Source organism: Pelmatolapia mariae, linkage group LG14, assembly GCF_036321145.2.
Source record: "Pelmatolapia mariae isolate MD_Pm_ZW linkage group LG14, Pm_UMD_F_2, whole genome shotgun sequence".
Lineage (NCBI taxonomy): Eukaryota > Metazoa > Chordata > Actinopteri > Cichliformes > Cichlidae > Pelmatolapia > Pelmatolapia mariae.
This window is the reverse complement of record NC_086239.1, coordinates 29,993,822-30,018,533: the sequence shown is the minus strand read 5'-3', so window position 1 is coordinate 30,018,533 and position 24,712 is coordinate 29,993,822. Positions and strand designations below refer to the sequence as shown.

At 41.1% G+C, this 24,712-nt stretch overlaps 1 protein-coding gene across 9 annotated transcripts in view; it reads left to right on the top strand.

Moving 5' to 3' along the window:
• robo2 (roundabout, axon guidance receptor, homolog 2 (Drosophila)) overlaps positions 1-24,712 on the top strand; it is a 257,690-nt gene that overhangs the window by 183,460 nt on the left and 49,518 nt on the right. For all 9 annotated transcript variants that reach the window (XM_063494100.1, XM_063494102.1, XM_063494099.1 and 6 more), the window contains 3 exons: positions 13,961-14,118; positions 14,413-14,533; positions 15,011-15,149. In XM_063494100.1, coding sequence (XP_063350170.1) covers positions 13,961-14,118; positions 14,413-14,533; positions 15,011-15,149 — 418 coding nt within the window. The remainder of the gene's footprint in view (positions 1-13,960; positions 14,119-14,412; positions 14,534-15,010; positions 15,150-24,712) is intronic.

Genomic DNA, 24,712 nt, shown 5'->3' with positions numbered 1-24,712 from the left:
ATTGTTTAGTATTACAAGGCTGTATTTTGCATTTGCTACTATTGCCTTACCTGTTGAAAGCTGCCACTCCACATGATGTATCACCGTGAAGAAAAGCTGCTCTGCAAGCTTGTTAAGCCTGGGTGCATATAAGATATTGATTGGTATATACCCCTATGTGGCTGGATTCTCTTCATTGTTTAAGTGATTTAATTCCACAGAATCCCATTAGATTTCATTATCATTTGTGTTTCATTCGCCGGCTGCTGTGAAGGAGATGAAGTCAACAAGAAGATTACATGCCGCTCTAATTGTGGTGTGGTTTACAGTGTGCCTGTTTGACTGCATCGATCCGCTGCGAGAAATAATAATAAAATGAAAGTAAAGCAACGCAGGGAAGGAAGAGGAGGCAAGCGAGCAGGCCCTTGTTACTGAAGGAATGATGTATTGATCGCGTCTGACAGGGTACTGTGGACTGATCAATTCTGATGGGCAAGAGGAGCCTGTTAGGAGGTCTCCTGGGTCGTCAGGGTCACTCAGGCAACAGGCAATTTGAGAGAAATTAACTCATCGAGGAAAAGAGGTAGGTGGAAAATGGAGGTGGTGCATGATTAATCGAGATAAAAATGTGAGGATTATGTTGAAAATAATTTATTAAGTACCATAAGGTGAGCATTTTCATTTCTGTATGAATGAATAAGTGGGCCATGAACCTCCTACTCCTTACCTGTTCCACTACGTGAATGAAACCACACCTATCTCAATTTTCAGGTTTGCAACTGAAAATAGAAAGATGTAGCAATAGTGTCAAATGAAGTATTTGTGTCTGCTGTCCAGCATCTTTCCAAGGATGCTTTTCCCTTGTGTACACTACGCCTGGTCTTCCGAGCTAATTGATAGCCTGTACATTAATTTAAGTCAGACATGAGTGGCTGCTATTAATGAAGGTAGAATTTGCTGTCCTGACAGTGAAGTGAGGGCTCACGGGAGAGTGATCTACAGCTTGAGGCACAGTCTAGAGGCAGATGCTGGAGTGGTGTAGAGTGAAGCAGCCATTACATTTCAAAAAGGCATTCACTGTGAACTGAGAATGAATCCATTTTCACACTAAAATTGCCTCTATAAATTGGTCTAGGACCCATTTTCTGCATGTAGAGCAGAAACATGAGCAAAGTTTAACTCCTCAATTGCTTGGACAAAACTCACAGAGGATAATGACGAAGCGAGCAGCAGGGGTCACTCCACAGTGGCAAATGTACGATCGGGTTTGTTTATTGCTTTATATGCTCAGATCGATAGGTCCATCCACACTGGCACCCCATTTGCATTTAGCCTGCGTAATTGCTGGCATTAATAGCACACATTTACAAAGTATTGTCAGCCATGAAGTGATTATGGTAATCAGCAGACGGATTTGAAAAGGCAATTTTAAACTGCATTTTTTTTTCTCAAATGAGTTGATCGACTTCAATCATCTGAGTGCTCTGCGGAAGAGTGGCCATCAATTATCTGTGTTAATGACAGGTTTTTAGCTGGACAGGGGTGTTTGCACAACGATGTGACAACGCAGTTACACACGTGTTGTTTTCTTCATGGGTGTCTGTTATTTGCACAATGCTGGAGGGTTATGTTGATATAAAACATGCAACAGTTACCTGGTGGGATCACACTTTTGTGGGCATGGTGAGGTCAGGGGTCCCCATCCATAGCAGAGTGCTTACATGTCACCTTTCTGCTATTTAAACTGAGGCACTTTGCCCCATCCCCGCGTCTCCCCCTTGCCCTCATATTTAATTCAGTAGCTGCCCAGAGAGCAGGACCACTGTGTCTGGGTGACTTCTCAAATGTTGTGCTAAAGCAGGGACAAATAATTTTGCCCTCCTTTTGACAGTATCTCTAATAGCTATGGTTTTACCACTGACCAAACACTCCTACTGACTCATTAATAAAGGACAGATATCAGAAGTGGATACTTTAGCCATCATTATTTACTTTTTGTGTTGACTAAGGGGATGAGGTGCAGACGTCCATGCCGAAATTGAGGAAGCAGTCAAGCATAAGCGGAGCTCCTAGCTCTATATTTAACGACCGTTTTTGGAGGAGGAGGATGCCTTCTTGTGGCTTGTTATGCTTCCCCCACATTCAGACCTGCTGTATGAAAATACAGCTCTCCGTCCCTGCTATCGTGGATTCAGATATTCAGTTATTCATAGCTTGAGGCTGAATAATGAAAGACGGTGAAAAAACACTTCAGTCTGTTCCTCCCTCTGCCTGTCTCTCCCCTTCTGTCTCTTGACTGGATTTCTACTTAGTTCTTAAGTCCTATTAAGGAGGTGCACCTCCATCTCCAACTCACTAACATGGCATTTGATATTCAACAGCGTTAATGAAATTTGAAAATTAGTAGCTATCTTTGCTAATCAAAGATTAGGATATAAGACAGCGAATCCTCCTCTGTCGATTCACACAGAAGGCAGAATCATCCTATATATCTTTCGACATGGTTTTTCAGCCATACAGTATGCTAGGTGGGAGCCTTGGCATCTTGACAGTGATCCATGCCTTCAAAAAGCCCAGAGTGAGGCGGCATATGCATAGAGAAGTAGCTCTTTTGATGGCTGCGGCGGAGCAGAGGCTTGCACAGCACGGAGGCTGCAATTGCTGCCACTCTGTTCTACTCTTTTATGTGGCTGTGAGAGACGGAGGTGTTAGAAGACATGCATAAGGCTGGGACTGTGACACTGCTTCATTCTTAAGTTGTGGTCACTTATTTGTTTATTTTATTTTATTGTATTTTTTTTTGGTCCGACAGCACAGCTAGTTACCTGGAATACATATTTTGAAGCAAAGAATAGACCTAGTGTTAAAAAAACAGACTTTACTTTTGCTTAATTGCATATAATACACAAGGACACAGCTTGCTTACATCTTCTGAAAGCTAAATTTGATTATTTATTAACAGTTTTAAATCACAATTCATTCAGATCTTGTTGTGTAATGGATCACCTCTGTTTCTCTGTTAACAGTTTGATTCTATACTTATTAATGTTGATTAAGCCTCCTGTGGAGAGCACATTACCCCAGTAATTTATTCTCCATAGTTCTTATTTTTCCACTTGCACCTGCTTGGTTGTGTGTGTCCAGAAGGGGGCAGACAACCAAAAAGGCAAATCAATGTTTTGCACTGTGTTATCTGTGTGTAGCTCGAAGAGAACTGATAAAAGCACATACACTAATTGGGTTTTACAGCAACCACAATCTCACAATGCTCTTTCATTACCCAGGGGACACAGTGTCTAGTTGTTTCTGTGTTCATACAGGGGGGTTACACCATGTGTGCATGCAAGTTAATGTTTGTATGTGTGGGCTTGTATCATATGTGATGTGCGTCAGCCCCCACTGATCTGAGACTCCAGTGCCTGCGTGCAATCAGGGATATCAGCGGAGGCAAGAAAAACAACTCAAGTGGTGTCTTTAGCCGCACTACAGTGAATGTCCACCCCAACAACAGGGGTTCCTCCTAATGGCTCCACAATGTTGTGCTTTGTGGAGTTAGATGCGATTTCAAATGTCATTTTATCATCACAACCTTTCAAGGACCTTTTTAAATTGAAAATTAAATATTGAATTTGAAAATGTTTAAAGAAAAAAAAAAAGGTTATGTCAACCCCAAATTTGGATGGAGTATTAGTTGGTGATTTTCAAATGGTTTAAGGTCTGGTGTTTATACACCAAATGATGCATTTTTAATTGATTGTAATTTCGTAAATATTTTAGGGAAAAAGTTGTGAATTTCTTTGTAGATATCCACTCCTTAACTGTCTTAACTATAGATACATTTTGAACTTATCAGCTATCGACTAAATGAAAGACAACCAAAGTAATCTTTGCACTTATTTGGAAATAATTACTTAAGTAGGCACAAATTGGACCCTGTCTTGATTTTCCTTAATAATGGCTATCTAATTACATGTTCCACACACTAAGTAATTAGGGCTTATTGTTTGGAAACTGTTCAAAAAATCTTTATTAATTATTTAATTTAATTTTAATTTATTTAACTTAAAATACAAATAAAATAAAGCTGTACTGATATTTCCCCATGTCGAAAATTGGTCTGCAATCTAGTCATTGCCAGCAAGTGTCTTTCAATGCCCTTAATGTTCTTTGTCTCAGAACCAGAGCACAGATTTGCATTTACCTGTTCTTGCTAGACACATCAGTGTCAAACAGTAACAAGCATCCTACAGAACCTACATATTGTGTTGCCAGACTAAACCTTATTTCGTTCTGTTGTTACCAGTTCTTGCTCAGTGGGTTTACCTCATTTAATCATTAGCTAATTGCCACATTCAGTCAGTGCTGATTGATTACTGCACAGCAGCTCTTGGTTAATAGCATTGTGGGCCTATTGCTGGTCACAAACTGGATTCTCATGTGTGGTCACATCTCTATAAAAAATGGGGACTGTAAAGATAAAGAGCACTGCATGGGTGAAAGTGGAAATGCATGTCCATGCACGCCCACACAAACACACACACAGTATCTTTTCACTGCTCTGTCTGTGCTGGAGAATCTTTGCCCTGGAGAGTTCTGGGATCACTGTGCTGTGCTGCTGTTGAGCCACTGTCTTGTCCTTGTAGGTCACTGGTGCCCTCCAACGATATCTTATCTCATCTGCAGTGCAGTCAATACTGTTGACAGAACTCCAAATAGCTTCTGATTAGAAGTTCCCTCATTAGCTTTGTTTCTTTGCCTAAATAATTAACCCCACATCCCCAGCCTACAGAGATGTTTATGGTACCAGCATGAAGCAGTGCAGTTTCATCTCCCTTTTGATGGAGGAGAGAAATGGGGAGGCTGAGGAAAGGGAGGGTTGAGGGATAGAACGGGAATGGTTTAGACACACTGCTCTGCACTGATCCTGAGCATGGCAGCCAGCGGTGTGTTTCAGATTGTTTTCCATTTGCATGATAATATGAGCATGGATTGACTCACACACAGACATTCACACATACACACACACATAAATGCACACCCGGGTTATTACATACAGACTGCTGCTTTATACAGGGCAGATTACCTGAGTGAGCATCCTTGGTTTTACTCCATGCCCTGAAATGAATGAAATTCTCACCATTAGCACACAGGTTACATAAGCCCGGTGTACAGGTATATCCAGCTGCACTAATGCTGTAAGCTGATTACAGATGGAATTAAGACAATTACTCCTCTGTACAACAATTAATGTGACTGAGACAGTGGAAAAATTGTAGTGATATGGATCCTCTCAAAAATCCACAAAATAACACCAGAGAAGCTGTAACTTTATAAATCCTTTAAATGCTCCACTAAGCTGGTTAATGTCAAACATCTAAGCATTGTTCATGCATTTATAAATGCAATTTCAGATTGCATTCATATGCAATTACATGTCAAGCATAAACATGTCAATTATTATGTGTTTCTTGTTGTGTGGTATTTTTAAATTTCTTTTCATCCGTCCCCTTCTCATTATGAAAATAACTATGTTTTTTGAAATTTGGTAAAGATCTTCACTTGTACTCAGGGTTAAAGGGATTAGATGCCAAAAGTCAAGATCACTTTGTTTGTCTTTTTGTTTTTTACCATACTCAACAAACATGTGAATGTGTTAATGTGAGGAAATGTATACCAATGTGTAATAGGATGTAAAGGGATAAGGTGATGTTTTTTATATCCAAAAAACTGAAAACAAAACATATACAGGCCCTGACTAATCATCAAGAACAAAGTGAGACTGTGACCTTATTTTACATTGGAGTCTTTGGTGCCCACTTATTAAATTCTTTTAAAATCTTTGCTGTATGATATAAACAGCTGCTTGACTAGTTGGTCTTATGTCCTCAAGGTGTTAATTCTGGTTTTATCTCAGGAACTTCAAGGGAATGTGCATGAGAGCAATTTCTGCCATTTCAGTGAATTATAGAGTGATCATGCTGTTATTAGTGCTGTTGGTGCATAACTCTGCTGCGTGCAGGGCAACTGCTTTCCATGCAAACTGACAGACTCTGCAGCACAGACACTTCAAATTGCAATTTGTATATGTATGAGTATGTGGTACTTAGGTGAGGCTAATGTAGCAGTGATTTGCTGAGCAGGCAGAGGCACTGCTACAATTTATTCCAAGTATTTAGATGTTATGTGCAGCATTCAATCATGCTTCAGCAGACACACATAAAACGTATTGGGGATAATAGTTGCGCTGGTTGTACAGAGGGGAGTTTTCGAATGCGCTGCCTAAGTGGTGAATTGCTTTACCCCCTCAGTCATAAACAGCGTACACATATATACAGTGGAACATGGAAATGATTAAAAAAAAATACCTGCCCATGGATGAGGCTGTTGTAAAGGTCATCTCTGTATCCAGTTTAATTTTTGCTCTCCCTCAAGAGTTAAGATCTATAAAGCGATCAATAAATCTCTTTAAATGTCTCTGCATCCAGGCTGTGTGTGTGATTTAACACCCTGCCTCTTCTGCTTTCTGTTCACCTCACTGACAGACCTCAGCCTTCCTCTGCTCACAAATCTAACTGTATCACCTCCTGCCCGAGCCATCCACATAGAAAATGGTTAGACCTTTACATTTGATGGATAACAGAACTGGTTCAAAGTCCTCTGGAAGGTTCTGATTCAGAACCATCAGATGATTCCTGATACAGAAAATGTGTCACCTGTGATCTACAGTGGGGAACAAAGTGTCCTTAGGTGTGGGATTCTTACTTTCAGGGAGTATTGATTGAAGGACAGATGATCTGAAGAGGCCATTAGGAGGATTGAGGAGGGGAGAAAAGGCAAGGGAAGACTGTGATGAACATGCACCCCTCTAATCATTATGCCGCGTACAACACTGCCTACAGCATCAACCTTACATGCCGATCTATACGCAGTAAAGTAGAATTATTTCAGAAGTTACAGCAGCACTGTGAGTGTTCTGTTCAGTTCATTTAGATTCTTGTTTGTAGCCATTTGCTGCTACCATGTTGCAGGGCTGGCTCTGCAGCTGCACCAATACACACATGACTGCACACCACTGATGGGTGGGGCTCTGTCACAATGAGCACAAGGAGACACAATAATGGCATACATGCACAAACACACCAAATTTTTTACAATGTCTCCAAGTATCTTCTTAGTCCAGGATGTAGATTGGTGTCAAGGGAGGACAGCTGAGTATAGTAAACTGGGCTATCTACAGCTGTTGCAAGCACCTCCTTTCCTCCTCCAGCTTGTCCTGCAGAATGTTATGAAGCACACTTGCACTTGGGGCTCATCAGGCCAAGCTAGATAAAAGCTGCTCAACTCCAGCAGAGAGCTTAATTAAAACGGGGCTGCCATCGCAGAGTGACACCTTTTACAAGCTCCTAACGGCGCTCTACTCGCCGTTACTGCCAATCCAATTATAGAGCAAAACAATAAAATAGACACACAAGGAGCTGCAGCAAACAGGCTGGCATAAAGAGAAAGACAGGGATGCTGTTAAAGGTTTTATAAAGATTTGCAGAGTGGACATAGGTCTAGACTGCAGAGGTTTCCTTTTTCACCAGAGATGCCGATGTAAGTATATGCCACACTGGATAAGAAACTACTTCCTTGTGTGTTTCTGTGTGCATGTGCACACTGTGTCTAAGGTAGTCCTGCACTGTTCTGAGCTTCCTGGGATTATATTTCCCTGTGGAAGGACACTACCTCAATGTCATCAGGCCAGAACTTACACAAATATGCTGAAGAGATGCACACACAGCACCATTATCATTGCACAGTACCCACAAACAGCATATCAGATGTTCATTTTTTCAGGGCCAGCAATGGAGCTACTCTTTCGGTTTGACAGCGTGTCACAGCTGGACTTGTGACATCTGTTACACTTGAACAGCTACATGGAAATAAAACTGTGGGGGGTAATACATATTAACTCTAAGCCTGCAGGTGAGAGGGGGTGATGGTGAGGATAAAATGTAATAAGATATTTGGTAGTATAGAAGGAGAAGATGACAGGCAAAAGATGTATGAATTTTAGTATTAGAGCCTGAGCGAACTCTGAAATTCAATTTGTATACTGGGCACCTTGTTTTAGCGAATCGTATCCCTGATAAGGGCTAATGGAGTCAGTCTCAGCTAGTGATTGGGAGCCGCTTAACTAAGTTTGCTTTTCCAATTGTTTCAAAATCCAACTTATGACTCACTCCATGTCATATATACCGAGATAGGGCTGATGCAATAGGAGACTGATTTCTCCTGGAGGAAACATTAACAGGGGCATTTGCCTGCTGCAATACTTCCTCTCTTCCTTTTTAGCTTCTCACTTTACTTCCTCTCTACTCTTGCTTTACCCGATGCAGGAAGCAGACCCACCTGCTCAATCATGATGCCTCACTACCTCTGTCCGTGCTGTCTCTTTGCTGGAATTGGCAGAAAATCAATCCTACTCTCATCTCCAAACCCCCCACCCTTCATCGCGTTCCTCCTTCACGTCTCACTCCCCCTTCTGGCTGCAAAGTGTCCATTCTGGACTGAGCACAACCATCAGCACAACATCATGCCTTATCAGAGCAGGCACAAAGGCCCATGGGCACATTGTTCATCAGTATCAGCCAGCTCCAGTTTCAGCACACTGCCTGCATCTGCCAAGCCCCCCAAACACAGTCATGACCATAAACAAGACAACAGACTGAAAACTGGAGCGGCCACCAAAATCATTTTGGGGCAAAATGCATCTTTAATTGTAGTGCCTGTTAATTACGGAGTGCTATGAGAATGGGAAAAGATAGAGATGAGGATATAGCCCATCATCATTTATTATGTAAATGTATTCCATTTTAGACACAATTAAGTGATTAGAAGGCTGTCGCTCTCTGCTCTTTCTTCTCCTTGTCCTCACTTGTCTTTTTCTTTGCTTTTCAGCATATTACTGTAATGAAGCCATTACTTCTTCAAGTGAATTTTAATGAGTTTTTAAATAACATTTTAATGAGCTATACATTACCATAAAGCATGGATTAGGCTAAATTGAATTTTGTGTGTGTGCGTGTGTGTGTGTGTGTGTGTGTTAGTATTGTTAAGGAAAGAGGTTCATTAAGAGTTAATTATATTGTTTCTCAGGAGCCACACCACAGATTTTTCTTGGCCTCAGATTTGCCCACTGTCCTCTTACTGCCATTACTGTGCTGCTCAGGGGCTTGTTAGGCCAAATTAGGGGTGCTGTTTGAAAAATTAGCTTTGATTGGGGCTGCTGTTTAAATAAAGATATTTGTTTCGGCTTATCTACTTAATCAGAGGTCGAAGCTCCATATGAGGCATGAGTGTGATGGAATGCACTCTCTTCATTTACATTCAGCCCCATCTATTTAGTCCCTTTGTACTCCCCACCACCTCTTCAGTTTGACCTTGATCAGGCATCATCTCGTTATCCCCTGTTGTGTTGTGTTATGTTCATTCTTTTTTTCTCAGTGCTCTCACCAGGGCACAGGAGCACTGTCTCTTTTATTCCCTCCGAGGCTCTATTAAAGATCCACATTTCATACGGTATCCCCCCAACTATAATATCACTGGCAGCCATATGAGTCTCTTTACTTTCACTATTTTCCATATTCCTCGAATCTTATCTGCGAAAGTGACAGTGTTATTTACAATCCCTTAGCACAGGATTTGCAGATAGGGAGAATGGTGGTGATCATATCAGACTTGGCCATGGTCTGTGGAGGATGACTGGGTGTGAATGTATACGGCTTCATCTGCAGAACCTCATCTGCAGTCAGTGCAAAGAGAGAACACTGACAAGCCAGTGAAAGTGAGTGTAGGGGGCAAGATGCAATTCATTGGACAACACTGGGATTGGAAAAAAACGATTAACAGAGAACGCAGCAGAATGACCCCTGATGATGGAGAGAATAAGACAGACAGAGAGATGGATATTATTTGTGCTAATGATGAGAGTCTCTATCAAGCTCTCAAAGGAGGCACAGCCTTGGGCATGGCCAGACAGTCATATTTTCACAGCTGTTTCTGTGGTCTGACCTGCAGCCCCTCAGTGGAGGGATATAGGGGATATGTGTGAACCTGCTGCTTGCCTGCCTGCTGAGGGGGTAATTTCTGCATCTGGATGAGGGGCAAAGGTTAGCTTTGGCCGGTGGGAGGGCAAATGAGCGAGTCAAACCTGGAGAAAAAGCTTGCATCCAGACAAATGGAGCATATCTCCTTTCAGTGTGGTATAATATAGTGTGGCATTATCCTTCTCCTGCCTTCAGCATCAACAGCAATACAAAACATCAGTGACAGTACATACAGTAGGTTTGCTTTGTCAAGTGAGATATATATTGTCTATCTTCTCTAAGGGTGGGATTGAAAGTGGTGGCATTGTAATAGCACTCTACCAGATGAACCGCAAAAACCACTCAAATGAAATGATATTATAGCTTGGAGCTACCTCTCTACAGCTCTCCTAGTTTGTGTGTGCATGGTTTATTTTCTAATCAGAGTGTGGGTAGAAGGTGGTGGGTTTGGGTGCTGGGGTGTGGCCCCAGGCTTCTAACTGTTGTAATCTCACTGTGTGTTTCTGAGCCCCTGACCCAAGAGAATATCTGTGAAAGCACGGAGGGTCTGTTCTACCATTAACGGGGAGGGAAGAGTAATAACAAGCACACAAACATACACAAATATTCATATTTGCAGTATCACAAAGAGATATGAAAGCCTGCGGCTTTTAAGACTGCTTCACAGTTTGTCAGGGTTGGTGTGTAGTTGTTTGTGTATGTGGGGAGCATCTATCAAGGTGATGTGAATGTCAGAAATAGGTCTCAGACGTCTGTGGTGTTGTGGCAGTGAGCACAACCTTTGTGAACCAAACCGAGGTGCGCTCCTGTAGGTGAATGTTTGTCAGCACTTATCTCGGTATGCAGGCTGGACGCTTCAGTCAAGGCTCCCCACTAATCTTTCTGACAAGCAGTGTCACCCTCCAGTGACTAATATCTTAGGTGGAAGAAGAGGGGGCACTGCACAAAATATTTCCCCTCATGCTGTCCTTGCCCTGCCACCCCTGTGCTATGATGCTTGTTGTGTGAGCTGTCATCTATCTGCGTCCAGCTGATTTTTGTGTGCTGAGTCTATCTTAGCTAAAAACACGCCCGCATATAGACCTTTCTAATGGTTGCTGGCATCGGCCTCTCCTGCCAATGTAGCACAGTCTGGCTTACAAAGTAGCTGTGTGGGTGTCTCCTTTGTGTTTTTGTGTTGGCAAAGACCTCCACTCTCAACCCGTTGGCTGTTTTACAGCACAAGTTGCAACCTGACTCCCTCCCCTTTAAGTTGGAGGTGTTGAAACCGTGCCAGCTGAAAGAGCTGCAAATTTGCCATGCTTTGCCCCCTGCCTGATGCTCTTTCATTCAAATCAACCCACTCCTCTGATATTTAGGAAAAAAATAAATAAATAACACACGAGCGGGAAAGGCATATTAATATTTTTCAGACATGGGTTCTTTTTAGCCCGCAGCCAGATCGACAGATGTAGCACTAGTCAACAGAGGGAAGGGAATGTAAAAATATATAAATATTAATAAGCAAGTAAGCGAGCGAGCAGAGTTTGTGGCTTCCTGGTACTTCATGGGAGGTGAGGTTTTTCGGCTGAAGAAGAGCTGAATGTTTCAGGGGAAGAGAAAGGTAATTACTTCACGTCTGTTGGCTGATTCAGGCCTGAATGCCTACAGGGCCTCGGAGTTGGAGCAAAAGTTCAGTTTCTGACGGATACATGCAAACCCACTAAATTATACACACATATCAGATGCATCACACATGGATTAACAGACAGGCCAGTCGATGTTAAGGTGCTAATATAAAATCATTCCCTCACAGTAGCAAGCATTGTTCCACCCATTGCATTGCCTCTGGGCAAATGAAGCCATGGTAGAGATACAGGCTGAAATTGTAATAAAGGAGGGCAAATGTTAAACTGAGAGGATGAAAATCTGAGCTGTAGGTGTTTTTTAACTGTAGGCTGATGACCTTGATGACTGCAGTTAGGATTAGATAGTTTACTAAAGTGTATTTGGGTTGGCCCATCCTCTCATTTACTTAGTAAATGTGTCTGGTGAGTATTTTCTTGGTATCAGCAAGCCCCAAACCTGCACACAAAGCATAATCCTCTCGCCAGTGACATGTCTGTTTATTTGCTCCTAGTTGTTTGTAACCTAATGTTTATCCTGCCTGCAACAAGTGCGTGTGTGTATATCTGTTGTTCTTTGTTTGCTGGAGTGTGTGACTCCTCTGTTTTTATTTATTTATTTTTCCATTTCTATTCATCGCATATTTATTTAGATTGCAGTGCAGCGATGCATTTACTGTGACGTACTGTGCTGTATTAGATTAGATTAGATAGCGTGGCACAAGCACCGTAATGATGCACCTAATGCGTGTTTCTTTTGTCACTGTTCTGTTTCAAAGGAAATTGATTCTGACAAAATCCCATGGGTGCTATCAGCAATGAATGGAAAGGAGCAATTAAATCCAATGTGATCTTGAAAACAACAGCCTATGTATGGTCCAAACCAGACTATGATTTTAAACAGCAGGGCATCTGTTTGTAATGCAAATACAGAAAGCCCATTGGTGGTGGCTGTTCTACACACACTGGTTAGGGGGTCCGGCACACTGGAGCTGGCTAATTACCTTAGCTTTTTAGATTAGAGGCCAGCCCTGCATAAGAGAGAGAAAATCTCTATCTCTGCCTACTCTGTATTCTCTCTTATTACCCCTGTGTAAAGGTTTCATTTGAATTCATGTCACACTAAAGTCCCACTCTATACCCCTGTGCATCCCCAGGATAATTGGGTTGAAAGCTTCCTCTATTCCTCCACTCTCCTTCCCCTTGGTCTAAATAAATAAATAAGAAGACAATAGCTTTGTGGCTTTCTGTAGAGAGGGTAAGAAAAGTGAATGAAGAGATGAGAGAAGCCTGGAGTGCAGGGACCAGTTATCCCCTCTTATAATCCTGGCGCTCCCTGCCATTGTCCCTTGTGCCACATGGAATTTACATAAGGACCTGTGGTGCTGCCCTTAATTTAGCCCTCCTGAAGTATCTTCAAATATCTCCCAACAAGCTCAGTGCTTTCATCAGCAAGCTCAGTCAGTCATCAGAGGGATCGTGTCCCTCACCGCTGCACTGATAGCTACACTGCTGATACCAAACTTCCTAAAGTGCTACTTCAATTTATTGGATTTATTAAAGACTAAATAGGAAAAAAACAGTTTCATTTCACACATCAGGGAAGCCCCAGTCTAAGCTATTTTTTTAGTACATTAGGTATACGTTATTTTCATTCATTCATACCATAGGTGTGTGTTCTGAATACATCAGTGACTCAGGGTTTAATTTCTCACAGTTAGTTTAGCATGATTGTGCTCCTATGTGTGTTTCACTGTGACAGCGACTCCCCTCATTTGTTAATGAGCTGCTGTTGTGTGTTTGGCTGAACACTTTAGAGGGGGAGAGGCTATCCCCGCTATGGCGGGCCTACCTGAGGGTGATTAGATGCAAGGCCACAGTTGTTCAATAGACCACCCACTGTTTTTGTGTGTTAGCACATATGTGGCTGTGTGTAAGAGTACATGCCGAAGTGAAGCGCTGTTGCACCCCTGTGAGCTCTCACAAGTGAGTGACACCAGGCTTTAGGGCATTCTGACTCTGTTTGTTCTGCTCCCTCCACAGGGACCTCCATTAGCTCCAATTAGCTTTCACTTGTGCTCTCCCAGTCAGATGAAGCTGTGCATCCCATTTAAATAGCCTAGATAACCGATGCATACACTAACACTATGTTGTGCAATTAACATAATAAGCAGAAAGGCAGTTTCAGAATGGTAAGCTGGATTTCATTCAGGCAATAAAATCCAGCCAAACCATATCTACTAACACTCTACTCTTACTCAGTTGGCTGCTCTTTTTTTCCCTCAGTGCTGAGAGATGACTTTCGACAAAACCCTACGGATGTAGTGGTGGCAGCAGGAGAGCCAGCAATCCTTGAGTGTGTCCCTCCCAGAGGGCATCCTGAACCCACCATCTACTGGAAGAAGGACAAAATTCGAATTGACGATAAGGATGACAGGATCACTGTGAGTATCGTTGCTATTTATTTTAATAACGGCACAAAATAAGGAGAACTATTATCAGTGTCTACTGTGAATGTTGCTATTAGTGTCTGGGAACACAGGGAAGAGCTTTTGCTTCTGGAAATGTCTGCCACTGAGCACAGTTGGCTGGGCATTCATGTGTTTGAAGCCAGTGAGGGGGAAAAATGCTGCTTTTGTGTTGACCAATGATTTGACAAGGACAGAATTCAGATGTGTAAAATGTACAAGCTTTTAATTTATGAGTTTTTTAATCTATTTATTTATTTTATTTTTTAGATTCGAGGAGGGAAACTAATGATCTCCAACACAAGAAAGAGTGATGCAGGCATGTACATCTGTGTGGGTACCAACATGGTCGGCGAAAGGGACAGCGAGACAGCACAAGTCACTGTATTTGGTAAGGATTGCTTCTTCAGGCCTCCTGAAATTTATCTTCTCAGTTATTTGGCAGAGTGATATCCATCCATGTTAGTGCATACTCCTGAAAAGAAATACATTGAAGCCAAGTTTTCTCAAAGCTTAATAACAGTGGTTTTTTTTGCTACACTCTCCCATCTGAGTTGCATGCAATCTGGAGCACATTTTTGTGTTGGCCATTAAGCTGTCATGAGGTTATAAAGAGCCAGAGTGAACGGTAATAAATAGGTTAGTTCAATAAACGCCAGTTCTTATATTTCCAATTAAGTTACAGGTCCATTTAGTGCACTATTGCTGTATATTTGTGCCTCATGGAGGAACAGAAATATCAGATAATGAACAAAACATGAGTAATTAGAGGGATAATTATGTCGGAACTGGGCAATGTGAGGAATAAAGCAAAGCCAACTCCTAACATAATGAAATTGTGCTTTTTTTTTTTGTGCCCATGCTGCAGAGAGACCAACCTTCCTCCGGAGGCCAATCAACCAGGTGGTCCTGGAAGAGGAAACAGTTGAGTTCCGCTGCCAGGTGCAAGGAGACCCCCAACCCAATGTACGCTGGAGGAAAGATGACATTGATGTTCCTCGTGGGAGGTATGTACTTTTACCAGAATATTCTCCAAATGGCAGCGCTTTAAGTAATGAGATGAATATAAGCAAGCAGTTTAAATTGCATGTGTGTGTCTGTCTGTCTAAATGCCAGCTTATGTGTTAAGTTCTAATGTGACAGACTGCACTTACTGAAAAGGAGCTGTGAAGGCACTAGCGTCAGTCTAAGTGATTGTTTCAAACTAATGATAACTCACACTGCCAGCTCTCACCTGGTGTGGCTGCCAGGGAGCAATTAAATACCCCTATTAGGCTGTACACAATGCACATTAACCATTCTGAGGAAAAAAAAAACATTCTACCCGTCGATGCCAAAAAAGTCAGGCAGTGTCTCATGTCATGGAGGAGGTCTGCATGAAGACAAACAGATACGGAGCTAAACAATTAAATCTGACTGACAGGTAAGTGGGCATGGGAGGCTGAAATGTAGACATTTAGAGAAGCAGAAAAAAAAATCTGCCAGGTTGTATAACAGACAGGTAGAGACAGAGACCAAGAGAATGACAGGAGATACAAAGAGACAGAGTATAGCAGCTGACGTGACCCTCAAGTGTCTATGTACAGGTGCAGCTGTTCAGGGGAATTCTTGGCATAGACACCAGAAACCTGGAAGATAATCACTACCTCCTATACACGTTTAACCCCGTTCAGTTTGTGTATCATCACAGACATGATGCACACGTTTACTCACACTTGCAGAAATAGAAACTGATGTAAGGAAAAAGCAATAAAAGTCTACAATTTGGAGAGAAACTCTAGCCCCACTCCCAACTTTAGACTATCTGACTTCCTGTAAAAAGCCACTGACGATATAGTGATACTGTTCTTTCTGGGTCCTGCGTGTCGGCCTGTTTCTTCCCATGAGTCACTTGACTTACAGTCAAAAGCAGTGTCATTGTTAGAAGTGGACTTCAAAGAGACCGGTATACTGTCCCCAGCCAGCAGGCAAGTCACACACTGCTTGGATCACCTCATAACACGTACACACAGTGGACCTGACTTCTCTCAAGGCTAGCTGCAGAGCTGAGCGTAGGCGGGTTGTTTGTGTCTGATAAGGATTTGGTTCACTGGGCAGTGGGACATGAGTTCTGTGCCAAAGCAAACACATAAAAGTATTTCACTCATGTCTTTGATAGGGAGTTGGCTCTGGAAATGAGTTCATTTTGTACACTAATTAACAGATTTATAACGGAGTAGGATGAGTGTCATGTGCCTGCGTCCTTGCTAACTGTTCCATCCCTTTGAAGTTTGGCCTTATTTGGATACGATGCGCATGAAAAAGATACTGCCAAAATTAATAAGAGATAAATATTGCAGTGTTACTAATTACAATGTGGGAACGGTTGTTTTTTCTTGCTATATTTAATTCTCCCAGTTTTGCTTTGAAGCAAAAAAACAACCGTGAAGACAGACGATATTTTAATTCTGACATTTTCTTCTGCCTTTGTTGCCTGCCAAAAAGAAGACTGCATTGTATATTGTTAAGTGATGATCTGTTCCTGCTTTCTCTGCTGCTTATCTTCACTTAATAAACATCAAACAGAACTCCTTTTTTTTCTAATTAACAGAAGAATGGTTAACATTCTCACTCAAGACTAGTGCCTAGTTTGCCTTTGGGCCACTCCAGCTGTATCAGTATTGGTCTCCGTCACAGGAATGTAGATGACTAAGGATCAAGTAGTTCTATATACAGTGGGAAGTGGTCTTTGATTGCTCTTTAACCGAAAAGGTTACAGTGTCCTTATTATTATGATAAGCTGTAGAAAGAGGGAGACTTAGCAAGGCCCGTCCTCTTTACCATCAAATTGTTTTAACTTTGCTGGTCCCTTTATGTACCTGCATCTCTGTGTGGATGTCTCTGTGTGCTACTTTTATACTAGGAAGAAGGGAAATGGAGCTTCAGCTGAGTAAACAGGTTGTTAATATGCTCAGTGGCTCCAGCAGCCTCCCAGGCAGCCACACACACACACACACACACACTGGCACATAGACATAAAGCATGCCAGGATGGCGCTGGCTTCGGTCTCTCTGCGGGATAGAAAAGAAGATAGAGACAGAATGGTTTCAATTAGAGGACAAAGACAAATGTGCTGCTCGTTTAGCACTGTTTGGGCATTTTACTGTGTTTGCAATAGAAAAATAAATAATTAATCACCAAACAGCTACATCTACTCTGGGATTCTAGTCAACAGCCCTTGATAGTGCAGTGTAATGAAATAGGTCAAATCTTCTGTTGTCGTGTCATTATACAGTATGATACCAAAACCCTTGCAATCTCCAAGTGAAACCTTTTAAATTACAGTCTGGCATATGTCAGAGGAAATAGCCCGAAACTGTAAATTTAAAGGTCAGAGGACAACAGCTGCAGTATAATGATAAAGAATCCAGATATTCCTTTATCTTTTAACATTTACACTGAGTCTTGACCTTATTCTAAGTAAGATGAGAATTAGGTAAATTTCCACACTTGCTATCTTTGGACTATTTTTTATTTTTTGCCAGAAAGCCCAGCTCAGATAGAACAGATATTCCAGATGAACACACAGTTGCACCAATCCTTCTCCGCTGAATGCCAGAGGAGAACCATGATCTGTAAGATGATAGAATTAAATACATTACATGTGTTTACCACACATTAAATTACTTATAGGGTGGTACTCTAGCCAAAAAACAAAAAACAATAAGCTGTAGCTAAAATTAGATCAGCCCATCTTTCTCTAGTAATGTTTTTCCTTTTGTTCTTTATCATCTGGGCTCCCAGATAGGACTGGATTTTGCTGTCAGGTCAGAAAAAAAGAAACACTTCCAACTCCTCTATTGTTACACAGAAATTCAAACAGTGTGCTGAGCTAATTAAACTAAATTTCAAGGTGTCTCTCAGGACAGGACCTAAATTATGAGCAAACCATTAGCTGTGCTGAAAAACAGTGGGTAATGGGGACTTTAATTATTACAAGCATAACCGAAGAAAAATCACTTAGATGTGCTCCAGGTGGGATTAAAACCACTGACCAGTACATGTAATATTAAAATTATCCAACTTCCTCTTTTTAAACGTGTTTCAAATTGAACTTTTTTTCTTTTCCTCAACACAAAGCACTTAAGATTCAGTTCAGATGGAAAAGCAGCATGTCCTCTCCAGGAAAAACCTCTTGCAGATGTCTTTAAGCAGCTGGATTTCTGCACCTAAAATCCACACAGTAGTAGAGACAACCATAATTTGTCAGAACTGACATAATTCTTATACATTTGTTTACGCTTAAGCAGTTCTTTCCAATTATAAAAATGTCTTGATGTGGATTAAATTAGTATCAGATTAATGTCCATCAGTTGGACGTTGTGGCGGAATCGTGCCAAAAGCGCACAATAGCTTCTCCCAAATCAGAGAGCCTGGAAATGAGTGCTGGCAAGCTTCATGTTTCAAAACAGAAAGGATTCTATTCTAGCACAGTCTATGAACCCCAGTGAAAAGACTTGGGCAGTGTGTATTATCTCCCGCTGCCTACTAGCAAAGTGTGTGGCCCATGTCTTTCCCTCCTTCGGTGTAGCGCTCGCTCTTCATTTGCTTTGGAACCTTGTACCCTCTCCTGTGCCTTATCACAGCCCCTTTGGTCCTGCAATCCATCTGTATTCAGGGCACCTTTCCCTGTTGACCTCCACAGCACAGCCCCTGCAACATTCAGCAGAAAAGCCTTTCTTTCTGACTCAATTCCTTCGTGGTGTGTTCATGTGTGGGGGTTCGTGTATGATAGAGATGTGTGGGTCATTCTTTTTGAGAGAGCTGTTAAAGCTAGTGTGACAGGAGTGCCTGTGTTATGCTGACCACCCAATTTCAGTGATTTCTCACCTCTGCAACTCAGCAGAATGAAAAGATGACAAGCTATGGTTCCTGTCTCCATTACTTGCCTTGATATATAAGTGGATACATCTAGTATTTATGAGTGGGTCTGTAAGGGGGTGGGTGAATGAAATATTATTCATTTGTTCAGGTGTATTTTCTTTAGGATTTCTTAACAGTAACTGTGTCACCAACTAAGCAAGCTAAATGGATAACTGACTAATAGTTTGTAACAAGAATATGACATTGTTATGCATTATTAAGAACATCTACTGGTAAGCCACCGTAAATATGCCATCATATATCAAAAAAGGCTTCCAGGCATTGGTTAGCAAGGTCCAGTTTTATGTTTTTTCCATTAAAGCCATAGTGCCTGCTTTAAATAAAGTTTGAACTGCTTGCTAAGGCAATGGGGAGAAGAACTATTCGAAAAAACATAATAATGGTAAAAGGGTAATTTTTTTTCCCACTAAACTGCCAACCTAATCATAAACTTTGGAATCTTGCTTAACCGTTGTGTGATTAAAGTTGGACATGGTGATGAATGTTAGTTGGACTGTTGCGAAGGCCCTTATCCTGCTAACACAAGAGGTGTGCCAGGGACCAAGGATTGGAGCTCTGGCTCAGGGCCTTAGTGAAGCAAGATGAGAAGCAATAGTGGTTAATTGATTCCCTCTTATGGGTGACGAGGCTTGGACAGGTATACTCCGGTTGCTTTGATCAGCATGAGGTAAAGTCGCAGTCAGATGGTGTAAAACTGGATCAGACTGTCAGAGCGAAATGGAGCAGAGAGGAGACTGTGTGTTAGAGCAGTGAGGCCAGAGAGCAAGCTGGAATTAGTCCTTTACTGTATCTGGAGTCTGACTCATGTGCTTAGAGTTGGCACACAACCCCTCTCCCTCCTCAGAGTACCGTTCACATGCACTCGCAGAGGCGAGGCAGATAAGATCCTCTCCTGTTGAATCATTTTGTAGACACACTCATCCAGTCATACACACAACCAAGATAAGATTCTCTTAATGGGAGTGAATTGGCACAAGACTGAGGGTCGAACATGGGTGACTGTGTTCGTGACAGACAGTTTAAAGGCAAATCCTCTAAGATGATCTGGAGGATTTTTGAGCTGTAATCCTTTTAAATTGTGTCCAGTAAAGTTGTCATCTCTGTGCTGCTTTCTACATTCAGCAAACACATCAAGTTGACAACTGAAAAATGCCGCTTTGTTTCGCCATTTGCTTACATTCCTATCACTCCTCATCTCCCTTCACGAGTGAATGACTCTACATATGAGAGGATATGTGTTTGATGATTGTATACGCCATTCTCTGTGTGTGTGTCTGTGTATTTCTTCCATCTCTGGTTTAAAAAAAAATGGAGTCCAGCAGGGTGAACTTGGCTCTCCTATCCTTTCCACAGCACTTCTTCATGTGCAATTACATTCCTCCTCTAATAGAGAACAGAACTCTCCCCAAGTTCAGTCACAATAAAGAGCTACTGTTCCCTCGTTGTGCGTACTTACGTGTGTGAGTATGTGTGTGGGTGTGTGTGTGTGGCAACAACTGCCTCTTATCCGTGAGTATTTCCACTCATCTTGTCATTTAGGTTGATATCATATGGGAAGTTGATTACAGATTGATTGTACTCATGTTCCTCTAATAAGTCATGGACGGGCCTAAGGTCCTGTTTTGAGAGTCTGACAGAGATGGGACCAAGAACAATAAGAATGTTGTCCAATATGTGCATACCTGGGTTGTCCAAAAGGCAAGGGCTCAGTCAAGACTGTGGGAACCTCTCTAAGCACTTTAGCTGTTACAGTAGCGTCTTTATGGCTGATTACATTGCCTATAGTATTCATCAGTGCTCTTAATATATCAAATGAAAAGTGTAAAATCTAGCCGAAGGCATATATAATGTACTTCTGACTTTAAAAGATCACATAATTAGTAAAATTAAATAATTTGCTAGCCATGATGCTAAAGTCTAAGGACGACTGCTGGGTAAGACCTCAGTCACACTAGTGCAAAAATAGGAGGGCAGCCTCAATGTGACCAGGGAAAACTGGTGGTTGATGAGTGATTGCGTTTCATTTTTTGGCTTTCTGGGATTTTGAGTAGTTGAAGTGACCAGCTTGCAACCAACAATTTTGATTGGTCCATCACTGTCTGACTTCAGTCCCTCTCAAACAAACTAGTGAAGGTTTCCAAATAATCACCATCAAATTCATAAACGCAGACAGATTGCCAACATGTTGTAATCACTCTGAGTAAGTTGGAGTCAGTGTAGACCAATGAGCACAACTCATCTGCGCTATCAACTAATGAAATGCACAAACCCAATTTGCTAAGGTTTGTGGTGGGCAATTTACTGTAAATTGCACTAAATTTAATACAGAAAAGCATATCTTATTTTGCACACGATATGTGAGAGGGGGAGATGTTATCAGAATGAGTGTGTAATTGGCACCACTAGAAAGCTCAAAACTGTGAGCCCAGTGCCAAAACTTTGGCTTTGTCCTGATGCTCTTTACTTAGTGCTCACTTTGAGTGTTTAGAGAGAAGCTCCACATATTCCTGCTTCACAATGAGATTGGGATATTGTTGAAACAGAGAAGAACTGAACTGTACTTATTGGAGCATCTGAAATGCATACAGTGCATAAAAATGCATGTCTTCCTCTTTATGTTTCAGGCTTTCAGTCACATTTGTAAATTTCTAAATTGGTACACAATGGAAACACATCTGAATGCCTTTTATGAGCAGTTCACATAGAGAAACATCTTTGTTTCTGTGTTATTCCATTTAATGTGTTAGTGTGTTAGATTAATGTCTGAATGTAACAGTATGTTAGGGTTAGGGTTAGTTAAATGATATATTCACAGACTCATGCTTTCCACTTCAGACACTGGCAGTCAAGCCCAACAAGACAAACCGTAAACCATGCCAGCATTATAGTCTCCATCTACTTTGCACTCCTTGGGAAGCTCTACCACTTAACTGTAATATATAACATAAAATAATGTCAAAATGCAACAGCACAAAATGCTGTTGGATTAAAGAATTATTATGACACTACAGTAGATTCCTAAAAAAATATATATTTTTTGCTTTACTGCAGAGCATCGTCTGCAGCATATTGCCTTTATTATTATTATTATTGGGGTGTTTTTTTTTAACACAGCTATAATTGTCCACATAGATGACTAAGGATCATCTAGTAAATTAATGTTAATTCATTTACTGAGATCAACAGCTCACTTGACTTAGTTTAAGCATTAATAAATATGTGAACATTTCTCGGTTCTTTAACATACAGCATCAGTGATGCAGTGAATAATCTCACATTAACATTGATGTTTTCACTCAAGAGTGTGTGTCTTCCTCTCTATTAACCCATCACAGCAGCTGTAACATCAGTTGAAAAACAACAAACCGTGTGCGTAACATTTCTTTTGAAAAGCCTTTGTAGCTGCAGGATATGTGACACCAGTGATGGTACGCAACTCCAGTTCATTTTCTCAAAATGCAGAAAAACCAAAGCAGTTTGTGTATTTAGGGACATGGTACAGTAGCGGTAATTTCATTAACACATAGACAGCTTAGGATCTGCCAGTAAAAAATATTTTTTGTTCTTCTACACGTACATGCCAGCTGTTACACACAGATTCCAGGTTTATATAGTTTGTAATAAAGCAGCTCCGGATAAATCCTGTTCTCCACCTGATTCTCGGTTCTCAGGACTACAACTAGTTCCCTATAATTTTTAACAGAAGAGTTCCCCCTTATGTAATAGACATATTTCTTTGTCTTCAGCCTACTCTTATTTATCATTTATCAGCAAATTTGTGGTACTCTTGTTAGAATGATGGTCAGTAATGAAATTAATTACCTGCATCTGTTTGTTTCTAAATTTATACATCTGCCCAATTTAGATCTGTCGCAACAGGGTAATGTTTGATGTGTGGATTCTGCCAGGTCTAGTAGTAGCACGCTGGTACAGCGCTACACGTTTGACGTAGATGCCAACATATTTGCAACAGTCTGCAACAGATTTGAGTTTCCTCACAGTTAATCATGGTATTATCAGAAAGATTGTATTTAAATGCCAGCTTGACCCTGTTCAGTCAAAAACTGATAGCAGACTTACTTTGTCTTATTGTCGTTTTATCGCATTCTTGATGCACCAATGTGAGTTTGAAGAAATTAACTCATACAGGTGTTGGACCTGGACCCTTCATTCAAAGTGACCATTTAAAAAGCAAGAAGATTGTAAGTTGATTCACACTTTCACAATAATTTTAGTTGCGCAGTGGTCTCTAAACACTATTTCTCTAGTGTAGCTGTAGCCTAACAAATAGAAACTGTAGCTCTGAGTGTGACAACACAGAGAAAAGGGACAGATTTACCATTAACTACTGAACACTTTTCAATGTGCCAGATAATTATTAGTTAAGTAACCACTGTTGTGCCACAGACATATATGTATACAACTCCCGTACTTTAGAGATGTGCCTTTGGATCCTATAGTTAAATCTATAATGAATGTATTTTTTTAAACTCATATGAAAGATTCCTACAAATAGCTGAAAGCAACAAACACAATGCCAGTTGCTTTTAATGTTTTCTCAAATCTATATTCATTATTGGTGAGTCCTTCTGTGCTGACAAAACCTTTCAGAAATGATTGAGACTGGTCTGGCCAGTGTTAAAGTGTGAGAAACAAGGTGAAAGCGCATGTCATGCAAGAAGTTTGAGAGTCAGCCTCCGTTGAGAGTCATTTTGCGTAGCTTGATTGAAAACGGTGGAAACTATGCATTATTCACTTGCTCACCTCTCCTTTTGTTCAGGAGTTGTGTTGTTTTGCATAAGCCCTAACTTGTCCCACCACTCTTTCACCTTTTCTTCCAAGTAAGGAAATCACGTTGATCCTTACCATCCGGAGGGCAGGTGCTGGAGGATGCTTTCTCTATTAGCTTGTTTGTTTTTCATCTGACAGCAAGCTTGCCACAGAATGTGCTGCCTCATTCCTCTGGATGCCACGCACTTGGTTTCAACAATAAATGCTTTATGCACATCCCCCACTATTACCTGAACTGTACATCCCTTCTCTCTAGAACAAAGCAGTCAGTCATGACTCAGTCAAATAATCATTATAGCTCCTTAAATACATGTGTGGAGGGGTGGAACAGGCATAGTTGAGGAATTTACTTCAATAAAGCTGCCATTGAATGCTTGCTGAGGAAATGTCATAACAGCAGGTAAAAAAAAATTAGACATGGATAGACAGGATAGATTAGTTTTGCAGCTGCCAGTGGAAAACAGCCATCAGTGCACCTGATGGTTGAGCAGAGAGGTGTTTTCCACTCCCAGGGAAATGGACCATATCATACTCTTACCTTAGTCACAAAGTACTACTGTTAAACACAGTTTGCTGTTATATCCAAACTTCAATTGTGTTATCCAGAGTAAATGTTATCCTCCTTTATATAAAAAACAAACACACTTAAAAGTATAATTTCATTTTTTATTGACGATCAAAAGCCAAACTCAAAACTTTACACCTTTAACTAGTATCATCTGTAAAGCCAAAGCCTTATATGGTGTATTTCTCTGTGTTGTAAAGTTCTATTGTTATCAAAAAACCATTAAAAACACATAAAACAGTCAAACTGTTGGACTGGGTAGTATTTTTCTTCATTACAGAGAACATGACC